This window comes from Taurulus bubalis, assembly GCF_910589615.1.
Source record: "Taurulus bubalis genome assembly, chromosome: 8".
Lineage (NCBI taxonomy): Eukaryota > Metazoa > Chordata > Actinopteri > Perciformes > Cottidae > Taurulus > Taurulus bubalis.
Window position 1 is genome coordinate 9,187,880 of NC_136596.1, and position 23,619 is coordinate 9,211,498.

The window sequence follows — 23,619 nt, forward strand, 5'->3', positions numbered from 1 at the left end:
GTATAATTGTGCTGCAAGTAGTTTTGTGATTTCTAAAAGTATATTGCCAGCACAATAATGTCTTATGTTATATATTTGACAAGGCTAATGCAGTAAATATTTCTCATTGGTAAGGAGGAGGAGCAGATTATACAAACCAGAATATTTGTTCTTCTACTAATCTTTACCTGCACTCTTGATCTGACCACACTCTGTACTTGTGATGTCACAGTGAAGTGATTATGACAATAGCCCAATAATGGTCCACCAATTTTATATTTACATGATGCATTATGTGTGTGTTGGTGCCCTCTTGTCTGCCCCAAAAATTGTTGGAATATTTGGATCCTTCTTGATTTTTGGACGTGTTTTCATGTCATACGTAATTCTTCCTCTTCTCCCTCCCACATTTGGCATTCGCCATCCGTTAAACTAGCTATCTAAGGCCGTTCTTTATCCCAGTTCAGAGTGTGTCAAAAGAGTTTCCCCTTTTCATATTTTTCTACCTGTCCTCCTCCGGTGAGAAGGAGAGGTCGAGTAGCTCGTCAGCCACCCACGGGGAATCTGTCCGGGCGCTGCATGACCCACAAAGGAAAAACATAAATCTCTATCAGCAAAAACAAAACACTGTTAGTTCTCGGTTTAAGGCTGCTGCAACAAAGAGTAGTAGGAAAGAGTATCGTCATTCAGAAATATGCAATAAACACATGAATGAAATGCAAATGTGAATATTATGCATGAAGAAATTGTCCTTTGTTGGTCAAATTTAAACCTGATGTTTACAAAGGGAGTAATATGAAAAGACATCATTCAGAAACTCAGAGATACGGAGACAATCTAAAATGAAAATAAAAGACAGAGGCTGAATGAATAGGCATGGCACAACTGGCAAAACATCCTACTTTGTCTCCATTGTAAGCAGAAAATCTCTGTCAGTGTCTCACCTTACGGAACTTGGAGCACTTTGAAAGCACACTTTCAACAAAGCACCGAAATATTATGAAATAAAGCACTGGGAGATGTCATGTACCCTTAACTGTAAATAACAAGTACCAAGCAAACATATATTAAAACAAAAGGTATGCTTAAGTCTTGAATTTATCTTCAACCAAAATAAAGTATTTAGTGCCAATCTATCTTCAGCACATACTTGAAATACTGTAACTCTCACTTCTTTTCTCATTCACTCTTCTCTTTTCTCTCTCCTGCATCTCAATCCCTTTTGTATTTCATATCTGTAATAGTTTAAGACCCGGTGTGTCACATGTTTGATAACATGACAAACCATGGTGCTAAGCTATCCTTTTTCCTTCCCAGTCTGAGCCTATTTGCAAATACATCTCCCCAGTAAGTATTTAGCGTCAACACTAAACTGCACGATTTTTATTTATTTATTTATGTCCTTTACAGTCCTCCTGATCTCTCACCTCTGATGGAATTGCAGAGTCTGGTCTTTTGTGTGGTTGATAATGAGGAAAGGGGCCGCACCGTCGTGGTACTCAGAGAATCGGATTGTGGCTGAGTGCTCTGACAAGTTCACATCTACAGCAATGCCACCCACCTGCAGAAGAAAAAACAATTACGGTCTACATACTGGTATGTAGTATAAATGCTTTGGATGCCAATAAGAGTACATTTTATCACCACCAGACATACATCTCTTAATATAGTGCATTGCAGAATTAAATACTCAACATGAAGGGACTACATTTATCTTTGTTTTTACTCACAGAATTGTCCAGATGCAGCAATAAGCAGTTTTCTGGTCGTGTGAAGTCAATGGTCTGAGGAGGCAATAAACAACCTTCCACTTTGATCTTTAGCTTCTTTGTGTCATTCTCAGGCCAGAAGGGAAGGGCCGACTAAATGAGGAATAAAACAAAACATTCAATAACTCTGTACAGTCAGGGTTCCATCTGAAAATGATACAAAGTCTTTCAGTATCTAGAAAATCACAACCTGTGCAACAATAGTAACGCATTTTCCTAATCCGGACATTATGAATGTAGAAGTAAAAAATAAATCAAATGTGTAACATGTAAATAATTAACAGTACAAACAATATAATTGTCAAGTACCTGTACTGTGTGGTATTTGTTGCTGCCATATCAATAGATACATAAATATATATAATAAATAAATATATATAATGAAAAAAAATATGCAAAAAAAAAACAACGGCTTTGGCTTTGACCTGTTCTGGCTGAGCCTCGGTCCAGTTGTCCTGCCCCACTTCACATATGAAGACACTGTGCTTGGTTCTGTTGACCAGCATGTAAAACGGCACGAAGGTCACAATGCGGGTCAGACTGAAACTGCTCGTGTCAATCTTCACACCAACCTGAGATCAGACAGATGTTGCACATATACAAAGATGACCCAACTGGCCTACTTTCCATACAAAAGCAATTTAAAATCATACATCTGGCTTTTTAAGGAAAGCATGTGTAACAGTAAGTTTGAATTAAAATGTGTGAATATCAGCAAAAGAATCAAAATCTTACCAAGTAATCTATATATTGGCCTTTGCATTTGACATCTCCATAGCTACCAACTGTATCCAGGGAGAATTCATCAGAGAGTTCACTGTCTGAGATCATAAGACGGACCTGAGGGATGAAAAGAATGCCATCAAACTCATATACACAAAGAAATGGCAGCAAAAGGTTATATATATGGATCGTCTCAATGTTCCAGAGTTCAAAGCTGCATTATTTTTCACTTTGGCACAAAAGGTTGTCAATGACTAACATACTTACTTTCCTAGTGTAATGATATTGATATAATGTATTTGGCTAATTCATTAAATACTATAATTGAAAAAAAAAAAAATAATTATATATATATATATATATCCAGTATCCCTTTGATGTTTCTCTCCAGTGACACTTAAAATGCAGAGGGATTTCTTTCACACTTATGTTAAGACAAATGTATATTTGTGAATGTTATTGTAATGTCGGAGATATGGCTATAACTTCTCAATTCTCACCATAATGCTGCATAATGTGCATCATTATTAACCTTCTAAATAAATTGAAAAAAAAAACCCTCATATTTTAAATGACTTTGAATCCCTCCCACCTTATTGTTCTTCATGAAGTAGCGAGGCTTGAAGGAGAAGAGCAGAGGCATGTCATAATCCAGGGGGTGTTTACGGTGGATATCATCAGCCTTGTACTGCAGCAACCGGCCCGTCTTGTTCACCATCCAATATGGTGAGTGGAAGGCGACCACCGTTTGCCCCAGGTCATATTTGACATGCACTGCTATATCCAACTCAGCCCTCTTCCTCTCTGTCCCGTCACCATCATCTTCGTCATTCTCTTGCAGAGACTGGAACACTATGAAGGTGATCTCTTCCTTGTCTCTCTGAAAACTGCATGACAGGATATTTTTTTTAATGAGAAATGTTATTTCAGAATGGGTGATCTTAGATTTACCCTTTATATAATAAAGATGGGGATGAATATGTATATATTCCTGTGTTGCAGGCTTAAAAAAAAAAAAAAAAAAAAAATACTATCCGGGAACTATGGCCCTCATAAAAAAACGAATTAGCTTTTCACTAAAAATGTAAGACAAATATACTCAATGTGTAGACAACAAGAACACAACAACAATGGGAAAGCAAAACTGTAATAATGAATTAAACTGAAGTCAAACCTGTACTCAGAAGACCAGTCCTGAGCCATGTAGTTCAGTAGGCAGAGATCGAGACTTGATTGGTTGATGACTGCAGTGTGAAGCTGGGCTGAGTGGCCCGGGTTCAAAGTGGCCTCAGGGGCAGAGACTCCACTGTCCTGTTGGGCAGCGGCAGAGAGGGACACCGAGTTCAAAAGCGAATCCGGAGTATCGGATTTTCGCAAAAGATAATTGGCTGATAAAGCACAGCATTAAATCTGATATGATTATGTAAAAAACAGAACAAAGCAATTCCCCGAGTGTATTTAGAGCTTGTAACAAATGAAGGTATGATGACAAATCCAAAAGAAATATTTACTGGGCTGCGTGTACACATAGCAACATTTTTTCAAAGCATATTTTTTTTACTTTGGAGGTTTTCTTTCTTCCAGGCAGCAAAGCAGCTGCAAGCAGAGACTGTGCAGTAATGTCCTTTCGGTGCATTCACTGATGCTAAAACATCCGTGATCTGACAGACATTTTACAAAAATGTCATTATCCTAACAAAGTAGAAAAAGGTCCCATAAAAATGTATCATCATATGAAATATCCACTGTGATAGAAAACCTATGCTTAAGCAACTTAAGTGGTCTCTGAAAAATATCTTTAAACTAGACTTGCATTAATTGCAATAAACCATAGACTATACAGTTTAGGAACATGTTGCAATGTGCTAAAACATGCACAAACCCATTCGGTCCTTCTCAGTTGTGATAACCACATACATCATACCTTCAGTTTGTAAGAGATGGGGTAAGGCAGCAGGTTGCGGAGCAGGATGGAAGGCCACAGGTGAAGCACAAAGGGAACATCAAAGTTCTCCCCAACACCTCCGGTGTGTTTGAACGTCACAGTATCTCTTAATGGCACCATGTTGACCATAAGTACACCACCCTGATCGCCACGGCGACGGCAGGTCTGCTGGAGGCACGTCTCAGGCTGCTTGTTGTCGAATTCCTCGTAGCTGAAACCCTCTGAGCATTCAAACTGCTCACCCTGATCGTCAGCATCATCCTCTGTTATCGGCTGAAGGCTCAGCTCAGACCTGAGGGGGGCAGCAGAGATCAGATGTGTGAGAAGGAGTGTGTACCACGTGCCTTCAGTCATACTCTCCCTTTGTCGTCTTGTGAAGAGAGAAAATGAGACTGTATGCAGGATTGTTCGTGTGTTTTCCCTCACCTATATGAGTCCAGAGGCACACAGAACTCTTCAGTAGGGAGAGCTGTACCCAGACATGTTGATCCTTCCAACACTTTGAATGGGATTGAGAAATGATTGATGATCTAAATGACATGAGAAAAATAATTGTTGTATTTTCTTTTATTACAATTTGATTTCTAATCTTACTCTAATACATAACATTTTACTTCTGATTGCTGCTATTGTCATTTATGTCAAAAAGAAAACTTTTTTTTTTATTTCAGTGTAATCTGTAGGACAGTTGAATAGAGTTACAGTTATTATCTTAAATTATGAAGTTCCCAAGAGATCCAGTAGGGGATCACTGTACCTTGAAGGGAAAGTGTAATTGTCATGAATATCTTTTACAGGTCAAATAAAGGATAGAAATGACTAAACTTGTATAATATAATAAGTGCAGTACCTGGAAAGGTGAGCGGATCTTGATGTACTTGCTGCCCTCCACAGAGTAAATCTGACAGACTAGGAAACGAGTTACTCCTGAGTCTTTGTGCATTACATTGTACATCCCCCCGCCCACCTTGATCAGGGGGATCACACCGGCTGAGGTGTGGCCCATCGGAGCTGGAGAGAGCAGAGGGAGAGCAGTTCATTTAACCTGGAAGTGTTTTATATTGACATGTTTCTTGGATAAGTTTTTGATTATACAGCTTGACGATAATCACCAGTTCTATAAATACACACAAAATCAATTAAGTCATAATTTAAAAATTAGATCTCCTTTTATCATTTACATTTTGTGCTTTAACTTCATTGTTAAATCAAGTTGACTTAACCGTTTTAACCAGTTTTAACATTGTTGGTATCCGTTTCCTAGATCTAAAAGCATATTGGCTTGAGGCAGATAAAACACAAACCGAGTATACTGTACGCTGTGTGTAAAACTAAACACTGTTGGCAGTAATGTGTATTAGTGATATTGCAACTAATGATTCACTTTTGCATACATATTATAATTGTGTATACAGGTCAACTTACTAGGCTCTATGTAGTAGTCCTTTCCACTCAAGGAGATCATGGCTGAGAACTGGTCGGAGTCTGCTTTGGTGGAATAGTCCATCCCGACGGTTTCTCCATCCTGCAGCTTCACTGTTTCGGCGGTGCTCTGCTGGCCGATGGGACAAAACATCTCACTGTGGCGGACGGACACTGGCAGGCCAAGGCGGTTTTTCACTATAAACGGAGCTTCATCCTTCTGGAAAGAGTCAGCTGTCTGTTTGGCAGCCTCTGCAAATGCCTGGGGACGGGCAGGGACACGAACATTATAGATGACGTCTATTCTTAGACTTCCTTTTAAAATGTTTACAACTCTTCTCTTACCGTGCCCAGGTTAGTAAGCATGGCCAGACCACACTTGGAGAGGGTGATGTTCAACTGGTCTTTACTGCTGATGACGATGACTGTCTTATAGTCTGGGACATTGTAATCCACTTCATCTGATAAAGCCGAGTACTTCACTGGCTTCTTCTTCATCTGATTATAGGGTAGAGAAAAGTTTTATATATATATATATATATATATAGATATATATATATATATATATATGTTTGCATGCATGTCTGAGTACATTATGTGTGTGTTTTCATTGTTAATGTATATCAGTACCTTCAGTTCCAGTTTCCATGATCTAAAACCATCTCTTGTCTCATCTTCTAAGGGCTCCAGCAGCGGCTCCCACACTCCCATCATCTCATTGAAATAGTGAACCTAAACGTAAAACGCAATACAAAACACAAGAACATTTCAGTCACCTCTCCAGTCACATGAGCTCTGACAAGAGCATTTACATTGACTTATTGAGGGTAAATTACCCTCAATAAGTCAATGTAAAGTAAAACATACAAAATATATAATCTTAAAGAGTATTTTGCATTCCTCCTATATGAATGGACCAAACAATATCAAAAGCAAATAAAAGAACTGCAAAAGTCAAACTATTTTACAGTGTAATGTTAATGTAAGAATTAGGATAAGGTCCTAGGATCAACTTAAGGAAATACATATAGTGCTGATGTGCGTTACCTCCAGGTTGAGCTCGCTGTGTAAGTTAATGAGTGTGGACCAGTTTGTGACATCTCCATGGAAGGAGGACTTGGCCAGAAGCATGGGGATAGTGCGGTGTCCCACTCCAGCCTCCAGAGTCAGACAGACAGATTTGATGGTCACCTGCAGGGATAGATAGCCAATGAAATGACACAAAATGCTCTCATACATCAAATGTATATTCTGTAGATAGACTGACATACTGCAAAACAGATCCCTGGTGTGTATTATAAACATGGCCAAAATTAATAAAGAAATACTGGAAAAATGCTTAACAGACTAATGGCATACAATCAACCATAAAGTGTTATTAGTTGAGCCAAATACCTTTAATGACTCTCCCTGTGGTATTAGTCGGGCCATTGACTTTGTGTTTTCATCCCCCTCCTCTTCTAGGAACCAAAGTTTGAGCTCCTTCCAGCCCCGTTTCTCCCACAGGTCCACGGGAACAGGACTATCCAGCTCCTCAGGGGTCTCCGCTGTGGGAGTCAGTGCAGACTGGATGGTCATCACTGTGTTGATGATTATTGGAGATACCTAGGCAGAGAGTCAACTGTTTTATACCAATTTCAGAGTTTCTAATTATACACAATAGTACACTTTCATTGCTTTAAAATGTTGCTTTCACTAGATGCCAAACTTTCCATTGACGGTGGCTGATACACACCTATATGTAAGAAGCGTGATGTGTTGCCTAGCTGTACCAATTATTAGAAAATATGCCCATCTATTCTTCTCATTAAACAATTCTGACCAGTGAGAGAACTACTACATGAAAAGGGACACTTGAAGGGTGCCATGATCATCATTTCCTGTCTATGTAAGATGGTGTCCCCAGAAATACTGACAGACTCTATAGCCCTTTTAAAGAAACGTGAAGGGGCGTGTCTGATGGTGTGACGTCACTGCGGATGCATCAAGTATATATCAAGCTTTACACTAGAGTCAGTTTAAAAGATAAAACAGGCTATTAGTTGCTAATAGCAAAGCATTTATTATCATCAACGTCTCGATGGAACAACTTAATCCATGGAAATACTTTTAACATTTGTATTTGAAGAAAATGTCTTTCATATATTTAATTCCTGGATTCAAATTGTGTAATGATAATACAATATAATAATAACTACCTTCAATGTGAGAGCATTGATGGAGACCTCCATAGCCTGAGGGAAGGTCAGGGACTGAGTACTCTGGAAGAACACCTGACACGGCTGCAGCACTGTGGTTACATTGTTTTCCCTCTTCTCTCTCAAGAAGGGACAGGCCACTACCTACAACAACAGCAACAATCAAAACAAACGGTTATATTTCTGCATGCAAGAAACCTTTTTAATGATTTTAAACAATCTGCATTTTCAGAGTCTCATTACAATGACAATACAAACCTTAAGGTCCTTGATAACCGCAGTCATCTGAGAGCCCTCTGCACCGCTTTTCATCACCAGCTCACACTGCGTGGTCATCATGAGGGCCGGGGCATCGGCACGCGTCAAGTCAGCCACAAACACAATCTCCGGGTTACGTACCAGAACATTCATCTCGGTTTTGGACACCACAGCTGACAGCAGAGTCAGAGTAAAACGTCAGTTCAGGTCTTAAGGCAACAGGGTACAAATATTGTCAGATTAATCAAATTCTTTATAACTTACAGTTGAAATCAACATGTTACCCCACACACAAAATACAAGATCCAAAAGAGAATAATTTCATCCACATGCCCTCCCCTTGGCTGTGTCTGATTAAGAGAACTTGCGGAAGTTGTATTTGCTGAATCAAAAATCACTTTAAACTAAATTTGAATTGCTATGGTTAACTCACCGGACTCTTTCGATGTGGTAGAGGAGTTAATGTTCTTTTTCTCTTCCACTCCAGCATTGCTCTTGGGTTGAAGCTTTTGATCAAAACCCTGCTGGGTGGCCTTGAGAAAGATATCTGCCACCGTGCGAAGGAACTCCATGCTGGCACACAGGTACACATCCTGCACCACCGTATCTAAAGTGGTGCCATCACGGCCCTGGCGGTAGTTCACCTCGACCATCATGTTCTGTTCTGCACCAGGACGCATTGCAATCATCCTAGAGAAGACGGAGGAACGGCGTTAAAGAAAGAACAGGAGGAATGTGGAGGAGAGGACAAAGTGAGAGAGTATAAATTGTGGTCAGGCACAAAGAAGTACATAAAAGAATGACAAAGAGTGAATAATGAGGTAGTTATGACAATATTATCTCTAGCAGAGGAGCAGAGATAAAACATTAAATGTAATTTGCCCTACATGCTATTTTTAAGCATGAAAATTTCTATTAGTTTTCTATATCTACTAGTCTGTCAGTAAGACCACACTATACAAGATATTGTAATATTGTATTGTAATAACAAAGCATACTGTAGACTGTTGGTGTGTGACATTTTATCTAAATATTTTTGCTGTCCGTCTGAGTTGTGGGCATTTTAAATAGTTTGATAAGAAAGTGTGCAAAAGTCGACAGCTCTGTCTTGATGCACAGATAATACACCTTAATGTATGTAAAAGAGCACAGGATGTATATAAACATGTGCATGAGTGAGTGCGAGTATAAGAATCCCGAATACCTCGGGGTGACCATCTTGATTCTATGTCGCTTGTCATCTAGGAGGCAGGCAGCCAGTCGGACTGAAGCCTTCATGGAGCTGTCGGAGAACATGTGGACGGAGGTGGAGATGGTGCCCAGAGTAAACTCTGCCAACTTCAGCTGCTCATCATGAGAATCCAACTGTTGTAGCTAGATAATGACATATACACTGTGTTGGACTTTTTTGTAAAATGACAACGGACAGGTTTCATTTCACACATCATTTGCGTCTGTGTGTGCGTGTATATGCATTACCTCATTCACATTAGGGCTATACAAGACGAGCGTCATCGAGTCAAACCTGAAGTCTACTTTGAGTGTGCTCTTCAACTTGCTGCTTTTGTGACGCTCCACAATAGCAGCAGTCACTACTGTGTTACCTGCAAAGTTACACAGCACAAACCACGTTAGAAAGGTTCATTAGTGCTTGGTTACAATGATTTAAAACATTTCCATTGAACGATTCCGTAAGCGTTCTAGGATTTGGTCCAGGTGATGGAAGAGGCCTGTAGATGCCCCACTTTCACTTATCAAGAGCTAAACTAAAATGGTCAATTTTAAGATTGTGGAATAACACAAATGTTTTCGTCAGCTCATTAAGTTATTATGTCTTCTGCCTAATTTGTAGAACTACTTTACACTCATGAACATAAACAAGCATAACCACAACGCCTTACTGCTAGCCGGTCCAGTGGTTCCAGAGCCCTCGGACTCTTTGTAAGATACAGAGTCAGAGGAGCCGTCAGTGGTGGGTGGAGGAGCTGAAGGTGGAAGAGCATCAGACTTCTCCGACAGATTCTCACTAAGAGTCCTCAGGACCACTGTCATGTCATCCTGGCTGAGGATCAGCTGTTGGGAACAGAAACAGGATTTGATATGAGGAGGAAAAAATGTTGTATTTAGATTTTTACCATAAGCCTCTAACTTATCTTGGGATCAGATATTTTAGAAAAGACAATAAAGTCATAATATATCCTAATTTCTAGGTCATTATTAATCCAACACTCAAAATGCACAAATACAAATCTACGTAGTCTACAAGAAAAACTACATTTGCTGTAAACTACTGATTCCTTCCCATGCTACCATACAGCACTACTTACACTCATGGGCTTAAGATGTGCAGTGATCTCTATGTCAGGTATGCTGTGGTACCAGTTTGATGAAAGATTTCTTTGGATTTCCACATCTAGGCTGACTGGCATCAACAGCTGGGTCTCTCCCTGAAAACCTTCATCTACGTATGTGGTCCTGGAGAAGCAACAACACATAAATACTGAGAAGTTATTGAGAATTATTGTAATTTAGAGCCATCTAAAAATGTTGTACTGCTCTGCTCTACTCAGCAAGTAATCATTTAATCGTATATCCTTAAGAAGAGTGGTCTCTGACCTGTACATCTTGAGGTCAGTCAGTCTCACAATCATTACATCCACAACAGGCGGGATCTTTGCATCACTTTTAAAGGGCTGCTTGGCAAAGCAGTTCTTGACAGACAGCAGACCAAGGTCAGCTACGATGACATTAGAGGAAGAGGAGGACTGGGGCATGAAGATGACGGGTGCATTGAAGTGAACGTTCAGAGCGATCCGAGTGCTCCGCTGTGCCAGCTCCTTCACACCTGATGTTGCCTTTTCTGCAGCCTGGGCAGTCACCTCAGTTAGGGCCTCTTTAGCCTCCTGGAAGTTATTGATGAATGCCTGGGAGGAAAAAAGGATGGACAATAACAGAATGTGGGAGAGAAATTAATAGAAGTTTGGGTTGTAATGAAGAAATAATTGGGTACATTCCAGGCTTATTGGGCTGACTTTGTCGCATTTGCTACCCTTATAACCAAACTTCATGTGGTGTGGCTTTGGAAGGGTCCTAACCCCCCTGGCACAACTTCTTGGATAAAAGATTGAATGCCTTTCATGGGGGCCCTTACTCTCCTATATTAACCTCCTTAACTTCGAGAAACATTTAGTCAAATTAATAACTCTCCCTATCAAAGTCTTTTTGTTTCGTTTCATCTGTCACTCAAGGAAGTTTATTATCTTCGGACATGGGGAGGGTGGGAAAGGGGGTGCATTTTGTGCTGTCTGTTTCCATGTTAAATATGTCAGGAAAACGAGAGACTTCTTATTTACAGTTATTATCTGTACTGTCTGTTACATGGTTTTGAAGTCAAGTTACATAAACACAATTATATTTAAAAAAGGGATATGTGATTCTTACCAGTATGGAGGAGACAAACTTGTTGAGGAAGATGACCTGGATGCATCCCACGGTCAGCTTGACAGAGGTGTCAACTTTAGACATGTCCAGATAGGCATCTCCCTCTGTTGCGTTTGTGTAGTTCACCATGCGGAAAGCAAACACTTCCTCATCTGCGATAGACACAGCCTAAGAAATAAATGAGACATGGAGAATTAAAGAGCTATTGGGAAACACAAATCAGAATAACCAGTCATCTACTATTCATATCCAGAGTGACTTATGCTCTATGCTCAACATGTATGAATATCAGAAACACAAGTGACATATAGACTATAATACATAGTGCTGAATTATTATCAAACAAAAAGACAAGTTAAGAGTACATAAAATGCATTGCAACAAGATAGATTAGAATAGAGCATTCACATTTTGAAAAAAGGTAGCTTCCTGATTGTACCTTCTTGTAAAGTGCATCTTTGTCACAGTCTAGGATCACAATGTTCTTCAGGTTTGCCAGAACCTCCATCTCCTTTTTCATCATCAGAACCTCAGAAACCAGACCTGGTTGGTTGAGAAAGCATTTTTTTTTTTCATTTCCCAATTAATGGCATACTTTCATGCAATGCATGCAAGGTGGACCAAATAAGAAAGGTTGCAACAGGAGACAAATTAGGAACGTTGGTTGGCAACAGGCTTGTTGCGTCAATATCCACAAAATGCAGGGGAGAGGGACTGAATTAAATATCCTCTCTGTCATGGAGCAAGGGATGTCAAGGTTTCGTTTTTGGTGAGGAGTTTTTCCTGTTCCGATGGGAGGTCCCAGAACAGAGGATGTTGTACGTGTGCAGATTGTAAAGCCCTCTGAGGCAATACAAAATACATTTAATTGAACATCACAATCCTTACATACCTTCGATGCTAATCTCTGAGATCCTGGCTTTCTGTCCTCGAATAAAAACCTTCAGACAGCGGAGATCAGTTTTGATATGCAGATTTATCACATTTGCAAACTTCGAACTCTTTGTGCCTAAGAGAAAAAAAGTGCAGAAAAAGAAAAGGTGAGAAATAAAAGACAACCACAGGCGAATGAAGGCTTTGCAATGTAAAGTTGAATGAAATTCTGAAAGGGTTTATTAGGACAGATTACTTTTTTTCCTGGTTACAGTAGCTTCCTCCTCCTTCTTCTCTCCCTCCCTCTCTGCTTCTGCCTCGTCCTCCTCCTCCTCTAGGATGGTGGGGAGCTCCTCCTGCCCTCCCTCCTTCTTAGTGGATGGAGGAAGGAGGTTGCTGAGGAAGTTCATGGTGTTGAGTAGAGCCTCCGTATGGAGATGGACATCCAGGGATGAAAAGGTCACCTGATGGGAAATGCATTGTCAAAACATGTACATGTTAGTGGAGAAGAATAATAATATGGCATCTTTTGCTTTGCATAGAGTACAATTGTTTGGCTCTTATACTGGCTTGTTTTACGCTGCCATGAACATATCGATGAGTTATTGTTTAATATGTACTTTGTAATATTGTCCAGCATTGAATAGTTGATAGGGAAACTTGCATAAACATGTAACATGTATTCCAATACAGTGGATATAATGGTATAAAAGCATCTACATTTTAATTACAAGAGAATTCCTCACCTTAATGAGTTGCTCTGTATTGTTGTGTTGAGACTTGAACTCAGGGCCAGTCTTATCAGCCTAAAAAAAAAAAAAGACATACAATCCTCAATGAGAAAGCAATTTACCACCATTTGCAAAATAATTATTCAGGATACTGAAAGATCTGAAAGGGGTCTGTATCACACATACTTTAATATACTCCAGGGTGAGAAGGTCAACTTCTGTGTTGTCTAGAGTAGTGATCAGCTGAACCTGCTTCTCTTCAGAATCTACACAAGGTCGAAATAAACAAAACAGGAAAAATAAAAACTGCTGTCAATACTCGTCTGAATCTTTTTCACAAATGCTCATTATCAATGTTTGTAATAACCAAATTTGAGTCAAATTGAATTATGAATAATGTGTCAAGAACTGCAACTGCAAGCCAGCATCTACCGACCCATGTATTCAGGGCACTTGAGGCAGATCTCTCGTAGGTAGGTGTTAGATGTCATGTCAAAGGTGCGTAGTTTCAGTTCGGTGCCCAGACCCTCTATGTCCAAGTGGAGGACCGTGACCTCCTGATCCCCGGACAGACGACACAACTGAACAGAAAACTAAATGCACAAAGAAGATATAGAGGAAAAGAACATACAGAGGGACAAAGGAAAAACAGATTACAATAATAGAAAGATAGTTAGAGAAAATAAAAAACTACTAAAAAACAGACTATGATTGTGACCTCTCGTACCTCACTGATTTCAAACGTCATGATGAATTCTGTCATGTTCTTCTGAGCTTCTGAGCCTTTACTTTTGTAGCTCAGAGGCATGGGATTATCTGGGAAGAATGAACGATCACCAACGGGAGAACTGGGAGCATCGTAGAACAAATCTTCCTCCGACCCTGAGAGGTGGCAAAAATACAGACAGTGACCCATCTGTTACACTGTAATGTTACAGAGTATTGCAAGATGTGATGATTACGCATGTGTGGCTGTGCGAGGTGTGCAGAGCGAAGAGGATATGGCTATAGCATGTGCAGCGCGTCTTACCCAATGAGGTGATGCTGATGGTCTCACATGACTCAAAAAAGAGAGAGGAGCGCTGGTCCGCTAAGTTCAGAGGTCTTCTGGGAGTGAGCTTTGGGGTGAACGACTGCTTTGGCTGAGGAGGAAACGACACCAAAACATGAAATATATCAGCAAAAAAAGTAATAAACTGAAGTTATAATTAAAGTACATTGTACTCATCAATGATACATTTGTTTGTATTCATCCATCCTCTACTAAGAAGAAAAAGAACAACAACAAGAAACTGTAGAAACTGAGGAAAAAATGTGTTTCCTAGATTTTGCCCCAAATTTAAGAATAATCCTGCTGGTTTTACCTTTGGAGTGGAGGATGTATTGAGTGCAGCAGGTTTGCTCTCAGGCAGTGGGATACTTTCTACCAGCTGTAGAACATTTCGGAGTTTAACATCGGAAATACGAAGAGAGAGCAGGGGGAGCTCTCCAGACATCTTGTACCTGGAACACAGATGCAAACATGGAAACACAATAGAGACACACCCAAACATATGATCTTTAACTCCAGTGTGCATCTTACATACCTGCAACATTGAATACTAAATAACATAATGTATGGGGGGGGAGAAAAAGGAAATAATTACTTTGCCATGCGGGAGTCTTTGATGACCATCGCCCTGCTGAAAACCACTTTTAGATCTACTGGCTCTAGAATGTGGAGTGGTGACTCTCTCTGCTTACGGGCCATTTTCCAGTCGCCATCTATAACACAAATGAGATGTTTTACATTTTGATTCCACAAACAAGAGCACAAAAAAAAAAAAAAAAAAACATAAAAGCTTTGAGAAAATATATTTTTTCGATGTCTATGTATTATATTTAGGCAGCCAACAAGACTACAAGACTTACCCACTGAGTTTTCACATTTCAGTTTTCTCTCTATACATTATGTTGTACTGTATAATGTATTGCAATATATAGTCTGTGTACCTGGTTTGCTATAAAGGAACTGCAGGCTGCTAAGCTGTATGTCAAAGCTGTCGTATGCTCTGGACATGATGTCCTCAATGTTGCTGAAGCCCACTGACAGCTGAGGAAGATGCTTCTTGCTTTGACTGGACATCTGAAAAGACAACCACATTTAAATGTTAAAACTGCATAACTTCAATTATTACCTCCTTTTTTGGTTTTTAAGCCCAGTGTCAAGTGTTGTACTTGCTGACCTTGAAATGCCCAAGGTCCAACAGTAGGATGTTCTGAGTGCCATTGTAAAAGCCAGTCTGTGGAATGATGACATAGGAGGCCATCAGGTTCACCTTCAAGTCGAGGACTTTCTGTGTTTCGATCACATACATTAAACCTAAAAAAAAAGAAGAAGGAAAATGATTTACTTATCAATCACAGACAGAACAGACAGACAATATATGAGCTTTGTTATCAAATGCAGAAGATGTTGTAAGAATGATGTAAGAATTCTTATTATTTAATTAATGATGATGATGATGATGATGATGATGATGATGATGATGATAAGAAAGCTTGATAACATTCAACATCAAGCACAACTGTCAGCATCATGTATGTAATATGCAAATTATGATTACAAGCACTGATTTAGATATTGGCTGAATTTAGTTCATGAATTACATGTCCGGAGTAAGGAATGGAAACATTTGCCCACCAGAGGGTTGGGACCAGGCTTGGAATTAACCTGAGATACATAAATGTATGTGCAACTGACCGGTGGCTGTGCGGTCTCTGAACTGCTCCAGTTTCATAAGGGTTGCGTTGGTGAGCTCATCCAGCTGCAGGTCGTCAGGAGGCATGAAGAACGCTGACATGCTGTTCACTGTTATCTACACAGACACACAAACACATCATCCATTAGATATGTACCCTCTTCATGTTTTATTCATGCTCATACACTGACGGACACCACTTACAGCATCATAGATGATTTCCAAGGGTTGCGATTCCACATGAAGCCGTTGGTTAGCGCTCTCATCCAGCGGGTTGATCTCAAACAGGATGCAAAGCAGCGGGGTCCCTGCTCCCGTCGCTGCCTTCCTTGATGACAGGAGGGTTGGTGCAGGCCGGTTACTGGCCAGGCCGGTGACTTCAAACAGACTAAGCCGAGCTGTGAGTCTGATAAAAGAGGAAAAGAGACTAAATGTCAGTGACACCCATGCCAGGATCCTAAATATGAGAATAGAAAAGTATTGGGGTCCAAAGAGGTGTCTCTATGTTGTCCACCCTCCTGCATAGATAAAGGATCAACTAGAAAATTCCCCATCAGGGATTCTGTGTTAATAAGGAGTGTTGCTTTTTAACTGACCAAAAGTAAAACCGAGAACTGCTTCTCCTGATCATCATAGTGGGTTCTTTTTTAAAAATATTATTAAAACAAAAGGTTATGACGAACTTGATGGCTTGTGCTCCAGGTCTCTGTGTGAGTGTGGACTGGAGCTCTCCCACAGTCAGCCTGATGATCTCATTTTTGTCTTTGTTGTCTTTGATGGACACAGACAGCCTTTCCATGTGGAAATTGACCTTCATGTCCTCAAACTAAAAAAGAAATGACAACATAGTAAATAATGACATCATCTTACACAGTATTTGCATTTTGATCTTGGTAATATTTTTGAAAGGAATATTTCATCCCCAAAATGACCATCTGTCCTTTTTACTCTCCCTGTGTTACCTTGAATACTTGAAGAGAACTCTGTTTTTCTCGCATGTCAAAACATCCATTTACAAATTCTCACGCTACTTGTGCAGTATATTTCAAGTTTCATGTATCCAGCCATATGCTCAATACTTCCCAAACACATGTGTCTTAGTTCAAACTTTACCATTTGAAACACTTGCACAGGTGCACTACTGGTCTGTGCGAGTACAGACCAGTAAGAAAGGTTGTAAATAGAAAGGTTTTAGTGCAAATGCATGTGTTTGGGAAGTAGCGAGTATACGACTGGATAAATAAGACTTGGACTTTACCAAACTAGATTTGTGAGCGTTTGTAAATGGAAGTTTTGATATAGCAGCCATTATTTACTTCAGTTAAAGAATTTCTTTTATTTTTGTATTCTTCATTCTAGTTTTCAATGTGAATTCAAGATGACGTGGGGTGAGTAACTGATTTAGAAGTGATCTTTTTGGAGGTGAAGTATTCCTTTAGCTGGGATGGAGACACAAACACGTGTGTTGTTGACAGGAATGACAAAGAATGACTCACATTCTTTGGCAGGTTGGGATTTGCAGCTGTCTCACTGTATCCAATGGCAGTGTAGAGTTTGCCTTTCTCAGCGGTGGTTAACAGCTCATCAAAGCCTGAGAGAGTGACAGGGCAAAAAGGAATAGACCGAATATGAGGCGTAAAAGTAAAAGCATGAGCTAACACCATCAACTCTTGCTATAAAATTATGCTGGAGCACTTTGCTTTGGTTCTGTTAGTCACATGTGCATACTATCTTTTATTTACACGACTTGTGGTTTTCTACATCCTACCTCCAGTCTTGATCTCTTTTGTTTCTGCATCAGCCTCTCCTCCCCAACTCCACATCCAACTCATCCAGCCCTGAGACTCCTCTTCCTCCATCTTAAGCCCTGGACGGTAAATGCGTAGGCCTGCCTTGCTTGCCTGGGGAAGTTAAAACTTTTTAAACAATTTGCAAACAAACGAGAAGCTCAAGGTCTTAATCTGACAGTCTCAAGTAATTGTATCGAAAAATGTTTCCATATCATGGCAGCTGACTTATTTCCCTCTACGTATGAAGGCTAAGTTTAAGCAGTTTTCTCTATTCAGTTTGTGCCAACACAGAAAAATCAAGGAAGCACATATTCACTGTGTCACATGAAAACAAAATATGATTTGGTTAGCCACCAATACAGATTAGGTTTAAATTGTAAGAGAAATACTCTATTGTAAAATTGCAGTCCATAGCAAAGTGCTATGCAGGAAAGCCAAGATTATGTAAGAATGTCTTACCAGCTGTCAAGTTAAAGGACTCGACCGCTGCGTCTCAACCACTAGATGCAACTGCTGATAACTGTTACCACTGTCTGTTTTGTGCTGTTGTATCACTTTGGTAATATGGTTTTTAATAATATATATGGTTTTTAGTAATATATATGTTTTTTTTTTTTAGTAATATAATATGTTTTTTTTGGTAATATGTGGGATATTGATGACAGTGTTGAAAAGGAATTGTACTCTGTATCATTTCCGTTTCTATTTTTTCTTAAATTCATTGGCATGAATGGATTACATTGTTTTTTTATGTAGCATACTTGAGACATAAGGTTTTAAAAAGGACATTTGAGCACATCATTTGTTTGCTACAATGACCGCGATTTACGCTAGAGATACAGTACAAAGTGAAGATGTTCACCAGACAGTCGATGAGACAGAACCTACCTCCACCTCAGCCTGCTGTCTGGCCAAAGTGATGTTGAAAATATCCAAGGTCTTCTCAGGCTCCTGAGAATAGATACCAGACAAGCTAATTAGAGCTTTTAGGAGCTTCTTGCGACGCCATGCAGGAATGCATCAATTACTAAATGTCCATTATTAGTCACAGGAAAGGAAAATGTGATGCTTACAGAACAGAGAAGTGGCAGAGGAAAATACATTTCGATTTAATGTTGTATTTCTCTGGAGGTACATAATCAACCTCAAATGAACTTCACTCAATCACTTCATCAGGCACTGGATTAATGGGTAGTTGTGGCTAGAGCAAAGCAACAATGAAAGGATATTAAGAAGGTAATATCTTTGTAATTAACTACTTGCATATCATATTACAATTCACATAGGAAATAAATTATGGCCTCTGCAGTTAAGTACTGTGGGTATTTGCCAGTGTACAATCGAGCAGGAACAGCAGGTCTGAAATTGCACAAGCAATAATCTAGAAAGAAATTTAGTGAGGGCAAGGTTACAGAAAAAAGCTCAAAGCCAAACTCAAATGACAGGACAGATTGGCTGAGATGTGAAATAAAAAAAAGAAAGAAATACTTTTAACTGTCCTTAACAACCCACTTTGGCCTCTGCACTCAAATCCTAATTTGAACTTCATAAAAGTTCAAATAGACCTTAATAACATGGCAGATACAGGATCTGTCAAAGCGTTTGTGAACAAATGAAAGACATTTAAAAAATAATAGATGTTTGGGAAAGACATTACCAACAGAATACAAAATTATATTGGGATATGTAAGCAATGTTATTATTTTATCCATTTCTATAAAAGACTTAAATTGATGAAGAACTTGAACTTCCTGTCCCCACGTTCCACCCTGTCCCACCTCTAGTGCCTTGAGCAGCTCCTCGCTGGGCTTCTTGTTGGTGATTTTGGTCTTGTAGAGCTCTCGGTAGCATTTTACCATCTGCCGGTGACTCTGAATGTGCTGCCATGACCACATTTGAAGCCGTGGCTTCACATCCACTTCCAAGATGCCTGTGATCACGTACCTCCACCTGCAAGTCAAATCCACACTCTGAAATACTAAGTATCGACACATGGAAGGTTGGTAAAATATAAAATATCATCATATGTAATTCTCAATCAAAGTCAAAGTGTTTTCTAACCAAATGCGGGCATTCTTGTGAGCGTGGACTATAGGTCTGTACTTCCTGTACGGCAGATTCCGAGACATCATATCCACTGAGCCCAGCAGCTCCAGGATGCTAATGTACTGGAAAGAGAGGAAGTAAGCAATTACTCACTGGCAAAGAGTACTGGCAGCCCCTTGAACTGTTCAGTCTTTTACATTTTTAATTAAATTTCTCCCCACTTGTTTGTTTTTTACTTATTGGCGTTTCTTTTCCTCTCTTCCAAAAAATAAACCACTTTGATTTCACCAGGCTTTTAAATAAACAAGTTTATAAAAAAACAGCTACCTGAGGTCTGTTGAGTTCAATGGCCACCTCACTGAGAGTGACCGTTAGGTCCACTTTGGGAGAGGAGAAGTCCACATCAGACCTGGGATTCATCCGCAGTTTAGCGCCCGCTGAGATAGGACGGAAAACTGTGGACCAGCAACAAGGAATAGATTATTTAAAGCGAGGCATGGTAATTTTATTCAAAAACATTTTTTGTTCTATTTGTTGAAATTCTCATTGCATCCAGACAGCAATCAATATTTAGAATGATCTGACAAGAAAATAATGGGAATCTGTGATTATGGCAGGACTGTACTAAACGAAGGCAATGATTGGATGGGTTATCTGCATGTCTACCTTTGCATTCTCTCATGCCTGTGCGCTCACTAATTTTCACCGGCCGACTTGGCAATGTTCTCACTAGATTTAGCGACTTTGGAGCTAGTGCTGAGAACTTATTTCATTGGTAAAGAGAAGAAAACACTGTATTGGGTTTTTTGGTTGTATAATAAAAAATACAAATCTAGCCTCCTCTTGCTGGTTTCCCAAGACCACCAACCCTAGCTTTAAATTGGTTAACCATGGCATACTAATGTTTCTATGAACCTTGGGTTTGTACGTGGCTTTATGTTACTTTGCATTAGCAGAGATAGATATATAGATATATAGATATATATATATATATATATATATATATATATATATATATATATATATATATGAACATTGTGAATATGTTTTGTGTAGCAGTCCTTAAAAAATGAGTTTGCTTGTGTCTCAAAACAAAATCTGTTAAAATGTGCTGTTGGTGCATCAAGCTTTGTGATTCACACATTTTTTTCAGGAACTGCAGTGTCAGAGCGAAACATAACATACCAAGTGAAAAGTCCCATTCTTGTTTTTAGATGGGTTTCATCAGGAGGTCTCAACAACATTTTTAAAGTAATTATGTTATATAAAAAGTATAACATGTGAATTAAGGATGATAGTAAGACACTCACTGAAGTCATGGCTGACAGACAGGGAGTTGTGGATATCCACACTGCTCTGGAGACATTGCTAAAAAAAAAAAAAAAAAAAAAACACGGGAGAGAATTTACATTTTACTCAACATTTTCTTCGCTTAAAATTATTTGACAAAAGGCCTTTCATAGTGTGACTAAATTACTTTGAAACTGTTCTACTCACTTGAAGTGAAACTGACTGGCTGTTCTCTGTGCTTACAATAATGAGGTTGAATATCAATCCTCAATAAAGCCGAATAAAACAGAAAATAGCATAATTACATACTGTAATAATAGGGAAACTCACCAAGGCGTCATCCGCACTGTGATTGGAGAAGAGTAAAGAGTTGACATTCCAGTAGGCAAACAAGTTGTCTAATTGAACCAACTGAGAGAAAGAATAAAACAAAACAATTAGAGTAGTGCAGATGTTTACCATAATGACGTAAAATAACTGGCAGTGTGCAATGAGTTCTAAAATGTTGATCACGGTCCAAAGTTAGGTTATTATGAAATAAAATCGGTTCCTTGAACAACTGCCGACCTATCGAACCAAATAGCTTTTGAAAAAAAGCACTAAAAAACTAGCAAGAATGTATAGGCTGTAAAGTGCAGGTATGGCTGACAGATCAAGTGGTTACCTTGAAGAAAAGCCTGGAATTCTCATCCAAAAGCCTTGGATTCCAGTTCTCATCACATGTCTGGAAAGATAAAAACAAGCAGTGATATATAGAGAGTTCATGATATTAAATTAAATGTATTTATACATATGTTATAATTATGTTTAAGTCAGATGTATTATTCATGATTAAGAACACCCAGCTGAATGCAACATAGAATGTATTCTGACAGGAGGGACATTGCAACACATTACCTGAAGACTGAGGTTTTTAAGCGACACTCCAAATGACAAGGGGCAATTTGGATTAGTGACCTGTGGGAAACAAAGAAGAGAAATATAATAAGAGCCAGCCTGGTTAAGACTGGATGTACTCTGCATGATCCATGCTGTCATTGTTGGGGGATCTAAAAATGCAATCAAATCTTGGCCCCTGCATTTTTCACTTACTGCTTACTTTACAAACACAACAATGAGTTATGCTGTACATACACCACTGAGGTAACTCAGCTTGAATACTCACATCATCTTCATATCGTACGTGGATGTTAGAGATCTTGACCTGCAGGTTTTTGATGACCTGAGTGACAAGCTTCTCCACAAAGGTGTCCTGCTTTTCCAGATTCGGGTCCTCTGTCAAACACAGACCAATACGATACATATGAGACAATACTACATATGAGAGGCCTGTACTATGAGTCAACCCAGGGTTTCTCAATCTGGTTGTGAGCGTGTTCACATAAAAGGGACGGTGTTTGCAGCACATGACCAAACACAAACATGGACATATCTGCTGTCAGCAGTGTGGCATATTTTACAAACAAAGAGAATATTAGACAAATATAAAGAAGAAAATCATTCATTTCAGGCTAAAAGTAACACTGTTTCTGCAACACATTAATTTAACGGAAAAGACCCATGGAATTAGAGTCTGCTCTATCTGGCTCTAGATGGAGCATTAATATTAAATAAATAAATAAATCTTAGCACAAGTGACCATAGTTATCTACCCCTGTAACCCTTTTTTAAATATTTATATATATATATATATAATTAGAGAATGTGCACAATATGACTAAAGGGATCAGCAAACAAGTATTTTCAGTGTGTGTGTGTGTGTGGTGTGTGGTGTGTGGTGTGTGGCGTGTGGCGTGTGGCGATCTGTTTGCAATAGTAGTGAAGAAAGTGACAGGAAAGTAGAGCAAACAGACAACGTAAAGTGAAAAATGAGAAGAAATACAACTAATAAAAAAAAAGTAAAAAGTGAAAATAAGGAAATATAAGGAATAAAAACACGGCCACCCACAAACCCACCTACACACATGGCCTTTACATTTGTTCACAGAGTTTGTAGTACATAGATTTGGTTACAGTAAATCAGACAGATGGACAGAACCCGACGTGCCTCAATTATTGGGCAACAGACAGGTCTTGGAAATAGGAAATTAAAGGCTGCCACTTCCTCATGAAATGGTCATTACAGTCATTTCAAGACTCAGGAAAAACATTACATCCTTAAGCCAGGCAGACTGAGATGGTGGACTTGGAGACTTCCAAGCAAGCAGTATTCTGCGACGAGCCACAAGAGTGGTAAAGGCAATGGTATAATTTTCTTTGGTACTATGGGTTTGGCAGGGATTCCAAAGATTGCCAGAAGAAGGCACGGTTGTAGCTTGATCCCTAAAACTATAGATAAGATATTAAAAACATAGCACCAGAACTGTCCAAGTTTAGGACACGCCCAAAACATGTGTGGTAAATCTGCTTGAGG

At 39.3% G+C, this 23,619-nt stretch overlaps 1 protein-coding gene across 1 annotated transcript in view; it reads right to left on the reverse strand.

Moving 5' to 3' along the window:
* vps13a (vacuolar protein sorting 13 homolog A) overlaps positions 1–23,619 on the reverse strand; it is a gene marked incomplete at its 5' end in the record, with an annotated part of 36,618 nt that overhangs the window by 10,440 nt on the left and 2,559 nt on the right. Inside the window, 49 exons of the mRNA XM_079222121.1 lie at positions 1,407–1,540; positions 1,710–1,841; positions 2,174–2,320; positions 2,484–2,588; positions 3,064–3,358; positions 3,646–3,782; positions 4,396–4,708; positions 4,843–4,946; positions 5,267–5,427; positions 5,842–6,100; positions 6,184–6,336; positions 6,469–6,570; positions 6,886–7,029; positions 7,234–7,443; positions 8,037–8,176; positions 8,291–8,467; positions 8,728–8,984; positions 9,499–9,668; positions 9,774–9,898; positions 10,196–10,367; positions 10,622–10,769; positions 10,911–11,218; positions 11,736–11,903; positions 12,175–12,278; positions 12,628–12,744; positions 12,865–13,072; positions 13,355–13,414; positions 13,526–13,605; positions 13,776–13,932; positions 14,067–14,221; positions 14,370–14,481; positions 14,704–14,842; positions 14,986–15,103; positions 15,332–15,464; positions 15,565–15,701; positions 16,083–16,197; positions 16,285–16,486; positions 16,764–16,906; positions 17,577–17,671; positions 17,849–17,981; positions 18,759–18,821; positions 19,649–19,820; positions 19,932–20,038; positions 20,244–20,371; positions 21,227–21,284; positions 21,537–21,617; positions 21,871–21,930; positions 22,104–22,163; positions 22,372–22,481. Of these exons, the coding sequence (XP_079078247.1) occupies positions 1,407–1,540; positions 1,710–1,841; positions 2,174–2,320; positions 2,484–2,588; positions 3,064–3,358; positions 3,646–3,782; positions 4,396–4,708; positions 4,843–4,946; positions 5,267–5,427; positions 5,842–6,100; positions 6,184–6,336; positions 6,469–6,570; positions 6,886–7,029; positions 7,234–7,443; positions 8,037–8,176; positions 8,291–8,467; positions 8,728–8,984; positions 9,499–9,668; positions 9,774–9,898; positions 10,196–10,367; positions 10,622–10,769; positions 10,911–11,218; positions 11,736–11,903; positions 12,175–12,278; positions 12,628–12,744; positions 12,865–13,072; positions 13,355–13,414; positions 13,526–13,605; positions 13,776–13,932; positions 14,067–14,221; positions 14,370–14,481; positions 14,704–14,842; positions 14,986–15,103; positions 15,332–15,464; positions 15,565–15,701; positions 16,083–16,197; positions 16,285–16,486; positions 16,764–16,906; positions 17,577–17,671; positions 17,849–17,981; positions 18,759–18,821; positions 19,649–19,820; positions 19,932–20,038; positions 20,244–20,371; positions 21,227–21,284; positions 21,537–21,617; positions 21,871–21,930; positions 22,104–22,163; positions 22,372–22,481 (7,108 nt within the window). The remainder of the gene's footprint in view (positions 1–1,406; positions 1,541–1,709; positions 1,842–2,173; positions 2,321–2,483; positions 2,589–3,063; positions 3,359–3,645; positions 3,783–4,395; positions 4,709–4,842; positions 4,947–5,266; positions 5,428–5,841; positions 6,101–6,183; positions 6,337–6,468; positions 6,571–6,885; positions 7,030–7,233; positions 7,444–8,036; positions 8,177–8,290; positions 8,468–8,727; positions 8,985–9,498; positions 9,669–9,773; positions 9,899–10,195; positions 10,368–10,621; positions 10,770–10,910; positions 11,219–11,735; positions 11,904–12,174; positions 12,279–12,627; positions 12,745–12,864; positions 13,073–13,354; positions 13,415–13,525; positions 13,606–13,775; positions 13,933–14,066; positions 14,222–14,369; positions 14,482–14,703; positions 14,843–14,985; positions 15,104–15,331; positions 15,465–15,564; positions 15,702–16,082; positions 16,198–16,284; positions 16,487–16,763; positions 16,907–17,576; positions 17,672–17,848; positions 17,982–18,758; positions 18,822–19,648; positions 19,821–19,931; positions 20,039–20,243; positions 20,372–21,226; positions 21,285–21,536; positions 21,618–21,870; positions 21,931–22,103; positions 22,164–22,371; positions 22,482–23,619) is intronic.